Raw genomic sequence first — 7,015 nt, 5'->3', positions numbered from 1 at the left:
TCCTTCTTTTTTAATGACTGAAAATAACATATGTCGCGAATTTTTTCCCCTGAAATTCGATTAAAAATTATGACTGAATTTAATCTAAACTGAATTTAATAATTCCTATTTCAATTGCTCGCCTACTATGAGGTCTTTTACGATCAATTCCGTCGATCGCAAAACATTTACCCTTTTCATTTGAGTACGGACCATTGAGCTTTATCGGACGTTCATCCGTGCCCAGTTCAAATTGACTTACCGAATCAATCAACCTAATTTTTTTAAAAACAATTGCTAGCTTTAGTCATACTCATTAAAAAATTTAATCGATAACTAATTGATTAAATTTCCTAAGGGAACATTTTTTCCTGACAATGACAGATCAAAGAAAATAACGCTATAAAGACGCTTTAAATAGAAAATTAAATAATCGTTTTAGTTTTTTACGTTTCCTGAAAAAGGCGTCTTTATATAATATATAAACAATTATGTGCAACCAACAGGTTTAGCGCAGAGAGTTAACAAAAAGTTATATGAAAGCCAAGGCAAAAAAATTGTAACACCATATAAAAACGACCAAGCATGATTGCTATTCAAAATACAATTTGCGAAAACGTATTTGCGTTTATTTATTAAAGAATTTAGGCAAAGTATGAACAAAGTGCTCTGACATATGTTTCATTTTAATGACGCGCTTCTAAAAAACGAAACCAAAATAGACTTAATCAGCAGTGGATGGAAGATGCGTGAAAAGGATGGAAGCTTGAACAGTTTACTTAAACTGAAAACCTTGAACTATGGGTATAAAATTGAAATGGTTATTATGGATCCACTAAACAATCCCTTAACCCGGCACTACTATGCTGCACGGCGGTAAATGTTAGGTCCTTTTTTCTTGTGATTGTTGAAACTTTTTTTTGCGGCAAAAGGCTATAATTTTCCCGCTTTTTATTTCATTTTCTCAGGTGTTTCGCATTGACTGAGGGCAACTATGCGCCACTTCGATTGAGGAGATTAGCGGCAACGTGAACAAATTGGTGTGGGCTCAACTTGTAATAATTCTTGGTGGCTATTTTTTCGAATAAATAAAGAAAACAGGCCGATTTTTCCAGCTGAACTGCGGAATAGACATATCCCCAATGAAGTGAGATTAGATAAAAAGAAGTCCAATATATCACCAGAAACCCGCCTTTAAAGTCGAATTACAACTAAATATTTCACCTAAAAGGGAGAGCGTGAGAGAGGGAAAGAAGGGTAAATATTACTTGGAGTCAAGTTACTCTCATTTTAACTATTTGCTTGTTACTTTGAAAAAACAAAGATTTTTTTGTTTTCAGCAGCCCTGTACGGGTGGAGAATAGAAAGTAGAAATAGAATGGCCACGGATACCAGTTCACGCGCGGGCGATGAACTTCAGTTATAGGTGGGCGTGATTGATTAGGCGATTGTTGTTGACTTCTCCACTTTTTCTGGGAAGGGGGCGGCGATGAACAGATGCACTCACCGGAAGCAACTGACGCTCATTCCCAATTTCCCCTCTTAGCAAACACAAGTTTGTTCACGTTGAACATTTTATTTCGTTTGTTCAAATGCAAAAGAGGTGTGAGTTATTATCACAAGTGAAGAGTGATTGATGATTCGGATGCCAGATTAAAAAATTGTCCCGGAAATTTTCCCGGAGTAAAAAAGACAAGAATGAAAAGAAAAATGGTCTGTTAAGACCTCTACCGCCAATTTGCCCAGAAAGCTTGTATACGCGAGTTTTGGGGAATCCTGCTGCGCTACAATTAGTTATTTAAATTAGAAAACAGTTGTTTTTTAAAAATGAACTTATGTCTATTGAACAAAGAGAGTTTAATGTCATGCCAATAGAGTAAAAAGTAAAAAAACCTCTCTTATGTCACTAAACTAGTTCAAAATGGATAACTGCTTATTTGCTTTCTCTGAAGCAGTGAAAAGTAATAAATTGGTTTGGATTTTCTCATCAAAAAACTGAAAAAAAAAACAATTTAGCGAAGAAACGAAGCACTGGTGTTCTAAGGGCCATTGGGGTACGACAAGCTTCGTTAGCTTCCATTCAAAATGCCAGTTGCTAATTTTTGCAGTAAATGTCAAGCTTCTTCGCCCAAAATAGTGGCATCCCAAAATGATTTCGTAGCTTCAAAAAGAATCACATCTAGTCCAAGTTCAAAACAATTACTGTTGTGATGCAGAAGAAAAAGTAAATTCAAAAGTTAGAAACAAGTTTCAGCCTGAGCTTTGGTTTGATATATTAAATTAACTATGCTAGTTTTTGCTAAATAATTTTTGAAGGTCAGATTGTTATTACACCCTTTAGAATTCAAGTATTTTCTGCAAGATCTCCTAGTCTAATTTGGAAGGAAATAGCAAAGCGCTATTTTTATGACGGCAAGCTTGTCTTTCTAATTCCTTCATCTTCGTTTCAATCCAAATATAGACAATAAAGCTTAGGTACTTCAGTTTTTGATTGGCTCCTTCAAAACCGATTAAATGACGATTATAGTCACGTGAGATTATGTTATGACTACATGTTGTAAAAATGAATGATTTGAATTGTTTTTTTTTATATCGAGCGCGCTTTTTGGCGGTTGGAATTACGTTTTTGGCTGTTAATGAAAAATGTATCCTCTAACTTTGTTTGCCAGCCATGTGTTACTCCAGCAAAATCAATAATTGAAAAAAAAATTAAAGGTCACCAAAATCTAATCAGAAATCTGTTTCTGTGTCTTTGAACTTCAAAGCTTCAGCGCATTTCTCTTTCAGTGATTTGACCCCCTTGGGTCCTCAAAAATGGATATTTATTTAGCCATTTTTTGCTATAAAGAGAGCATCTGCGGCACGCCGCTGGCTCTCACTGCCACATTAACTCAGTTGGAGTCTTTTCAAATCCGATACACGTCACTGACTATCAAGTTAGTTAAGGATATAAGTACGATGCGCAACCACTGTTTGCCAAGTTCTGATGCTTGCACAACCATTGTACGCTGCACCATATCACCGCAGTCATAAATTAGTCATTACTTTCATCATGGCTATCTCTCAGATTGCCAAGAGAAATCAAAGTTTCTAAATTTGTCTACACACCGATCGAAAGCAAGCGATTATTTGATTTGAACTACAAAAGCCTCAAATGCTGCTGCTTGTGATGATTGAAAAAAGTAGAAAAATTAAAATTCATAATTAACAATTGTGATTACAGTACAACGAGTAGTATCATGTATAGTATAGTAAGTGTAAAGTACATGTAGGTAGATGGTACTGGTAGGTAAGATATCGTATTAACTAAACTCAGAATTGCACAATTGAGTATTTCGAAGTGAAATTGATCTTCTAGCATACTTCAACAGTCTTTTTCAGCTGTCATACTTTCCAGCTGACCCTTTCTCCTTCCATCTTCCCTTTCCTTTTCTTGCCAGCCTACTTGGGCTAGGCTGTCTTGGAGTGGGGCGCTGGTTCAGGAGCTGGCTGAAAAAACTGCTACTATTCTGTTCTGCACGTGTGGCGTTCTTCAGTTCACATCATTTCACTTTTGACGTCCGGATTGGCTAACAAACTATTGATGTTCTGGAGATGGAGATGATTTGGCAAGAAGGCACTTCGAGGACAGACACGAAGACGAAGAGAAGACAACTAAACCAACTAACTGCTGCTGGCAAACGTAGAAACTAGAGAGGACAAAGTGAAGCCACATGCAGAATCTATTGCTCTGCGATAGCTTCACATTCTTTCCTTCGGCTTCCAGTCGTTCATTATAAGATAGTTCTCGAATTCTTCTCTTTCCAGTTACAATAAATTCGAAATGCACCAACGCACGATGGAAAAAAGAACTGAAAATACGTGCATTTCTGGCGGATACAAAAATCACAGCACACGACGAGGACGACATTAGTTGGTTTGTATTTCTGTAGTTCGAGGCCTGCTAGTTCGACTGATTCTGCTGCTGACTTGATGAGATAACTTGATCGTTTGCTGGTAATAGTGGTGGCAATAACATAACTAGAACAGTTTCTCAGGTAGCTGCAGTCTTCAGTCGAACCTTAAAAGCTCCAAACAATGTACAGAGTGGGAAAAGGAATAACAAGGAAAATGAGATAAACAAGTTCATCAACACGCGCTAAGTTGTTGTCTAAAATAGGAGAATGAAGTAAAGCACAAAAAAGGGCGCCAAGGCTAATCAGATTAAAACAAATCGAACAAAAACTAAATCTGCTGCACTGACGAATCTTGGCGCTGTCAGTAACTTGGGTCGAAATAAGCTGCATGTCGCTAACTAAAAGGAGAGAGAGTTGAGGAGGCGAATTTGGACACTTTGGAATGACAAGAAAAGATTCCCCCTGAGTTGCTACTCGCTAGCATGGTCGACGTTGAAGGCCCATTCGATTGCGAAGTGGAGCTTGGGGGCGACTGGTGTAACGAGAGCGTTAGGGGCGAACAGGAGGAAAATGCTGATGATGATGACAGTGAGTGAAATGAGTTGATTGCGGCGGCGGCGGTATTGGCAAACTGATTGGAGCCGTAGGACGTTTGCAGGTGGTTCGATTTCAGCTGCTGTTTTATGGGCGGACACTGGTGAGACATTAATGTCGATGACGATGAGGTTTTCTGTTGTTGGCAATTGTCGCTGGATGAGTTTGAGTTGTTAGTTTTCCCTGATGCTGCTGCTGCTTCTGAGGTCGTGACCCCGACAGTCTTTGCCGATTTCGCTTCATTCTCCTGCTTTTCACCGGAGGAGGAACTGTGGTATGGCAAGCTGCCGTAATCCGACGTGTAGTCTGTGGTCGAGCTGGAGAGGGACTTGGACTTCTCCATCGAACTGCAGGTGGAAGGTGATTGCATCGAGGAGTTCTCGAGAGATGATGATAAAGAGGTAATGTGGGTGTCCAGAGCACTGTCTGTGCTGCAAGTTGAGGTGGGAGTTGTTGTTTTTGTTGCCACTGTAGCCGTACTACTGTTGGCGCTGCTGCATTTAGAGGTAGCATTCACTGGAAATTGGTCTACTGACCCGTTCATCATTGATTTCGACAGACCCAGTCCTGAGTCGTTGTTCTCGTCACAGCGAGGCGACGAAGTTGTCGGCTTGAAAATTTGGCTGCTTCTTCGACAAGATCTCAGCCAGGGATGTGTATACAATTCATCGATGGTTGGCCTTTTGTCTGGTTTGAGGGAGAGCATTCTTCTGATTAGGTCTTGGCAAGCTAGAAATAAAGAGCATCATATAAACGCATTCCATTTAACCAACTGTACATTCATTTGAATAACAAAAAGTACTTACAGTCGGAAATTCCGTCTGAGAAGTAGAGTGATGCTTCACAGATGTCTGTGTCAGAGTGGAATGGTATGTCACCCATGACCATGTCGTAGAGAAGAATTCCAAGAGACCACACAAGTGCCGGAACTGCTCTATAACATCTTAGTCGTATCCACTCGGGCGGAGAATAAACTCGAGTTCCTTGGTAGTCTTCGTAGAATTTCTTGGCATCAAAATAGGCTCCTGCTCCAAAGTCAATCAGTTTCAGCTGGTTGGTTTCCAAATTCACCAGAAGATTTTCGTCTTTTATGTCTCGGTGAACAATTCCGATCTGCATTAGTCGATCGCAAACTGCAAGTACTTGGAAGAAAAAGTCTCTCGCTTTCTCTTCTTCAAGGGTGTGAAAAACTTCGATATGATCGAATAGATCTTGACATGTGGCGGGACGCTCCATGACGATGACGAAACTGTTCGCAGTCTCAAACCATTCGTACATTTGAATGATGCCTTCCTCGAGTTGACTGGCTTCCGCTAGAAGTTTTATTTCGAATGGCACAGTTTTTCCATTCAGCTGTAATAGAAAGTTCAGGATAAGTTTTGTAGAGATTCTTTAAATATATATATATAGATTACAAGCTTGTGTATAAGCCAGAATCATTTTTTTAGTTTCCTTTCATTGAAATAACAATAAATTCCTGTGCTCACCTTAGCCCATGATGTAACTTTGTTCCTGGCGATGTCTTTGATGGCAACAGGAAGGTTGTCATGGATTCTGGTTCCAGAATACACGCGACCGAATCCACCTGATCCGATCTCTTCTCCGCAGTCGTATCTGCTGTACACTTGCTGCCAGTTTCCCATGCTACTTCCTCCTAAAACATCACCGAGCAAACTTTTCTCAAATGACGTCCAAGAGAAGGAGACAAAATTTGTTCGAGATATGCGAAAAAGACGTTTCAGAAATTGGCAAGATAAAAATGCGACTCCAGAAATAGCGCAAACGTGGATGGGCAAAATAAGGCCAAAATAAACTAATAACCTTGATCCGCAAACCTATTTTTTATTTTGATCTACTTAAACAAAAAATGGAAAAACTTTCACGAAAACCGTAATTTCTTCTGACATACCTGTCTGCGTTCGGGGACTCATTCTTAGGATTCTCTCAATTGCTGGAATGTACTCTTTCGTAACAATCAGAGATAGCAAAAAACTGGAATATGTTTTTTTTTGTGCCAGTAAGGGTAACTTTTGAGGATATTGTTTTCTGTCAATGAAATCAAATTTTTGATTTTAGAGCACTTAGAGTAAAATTCAAACTGAAAATCGAGTAAGCAAAATGCGCGTTTTACTTTAAATTATGCGTCTCGTTTTGTGTTACTATTAAAATGAGCCGCCGCGATTTCGATTTGTTAATGTTGTCTAATTGTTGCAATTCGTCACAAATTCGCGATATGAACCAACGAATACCATTTTTTTTCCAATTAACCTAATTGCTCTCAATTTTCAAAATTTAGGTAATTTGCTGCGTAAAAGAATTTTCAAAATTAGGCATTTAACGTTGATTCAGCTTCAGTTTTCTTTGCGACTACTTGGAGAACGGAACAAAGAGTTAAATTTTTGAATAAAATTAGCCAATAAGAATTGAGCTTAAGCACGTGATGGCGCGCTGACGACTCAACGAATATCAACTGATACAATGTTCGTCATATAGTCACGTTTTACTCTAAAATAAGCGCTCTAACTTCACTCTACACCTTCAGTTCT

The 7,015-nt window shown here is 38.9% G+C and overlaps 1 protein-coding gene across 1 annotated transcript; it reads right to left on the bottom strand.

Annotated features, from left to right (window-relative positions):
• Positions 1 to 3,162: 3,162 nt before the first annotated feature.
• On the bottom strand, positions 3,163 to 6,657 carry LOC134846204 (serine/threonine-protein kinase prk-2-like). Its single transcript, XM_063863460.1, has 4 exons — positions 6,379 to 6,657; positions 5,957 to 6,123; positions 5,276 to 5,822; positions 3,163 to 5,198 (listed from the first exon to the last, which is right to left on the bottom strand). The coding sequence occupies exons 1-4, from the start codon at positions 6,398 to 6,400 to the stop codon at positions 4,270 to 4,272; spliced, it is 1,665 nt and encodes a 554-aa protein (XP_063719530.1). The 5' UTR covers positions 6,401 to 6,657; the 3' UTR covers positions 3,163 to 4,269.
• Positions 6,658 to 7,015: the final 358 nt, after the last annotated feature.

Source organism: Symsagittifera roscoffensis, chromosome 5 (assembly GCF_963678635.1).
Source record: "Symsagittifera roscoffensis chromosome 5, txSymRosc1.1, whole genome shotgun sequence".
Classification (NCBI taxonomy): Eukaryota; Metazoa; Xenacoelomorpha; order Acoela; family Convolutidae; genus Symsagittifera; species Symsagittifera roscoffensis.
This window is presented reverse-complemented; position numbering and strand designations above follow the sequence as displayed.

Excerpts from the sequence above, each read along its gene's own strand:
- LOC134846204 (XM_063863460.1), bottom strand. The coding sequence starts at position 6,400 with ATGAGTCCCCGAACGCAGACAG. Across the intron at positions 6,124-6,378 it reads GAGTCCCCGAACGCAGACAG|GAGGAAGTAGCATGGGAAAC; the intron begins GTATGTCAGAAG and ends GTGATGTTTTAG. Across the intron at positions 5,199-5,275 it reads CTCAGACGGAATTTCCGACT|CTTGCCAAGACCTAATCAGA; the intron begins GTAAGTACTTTT and ends CTTTATTTCTAG.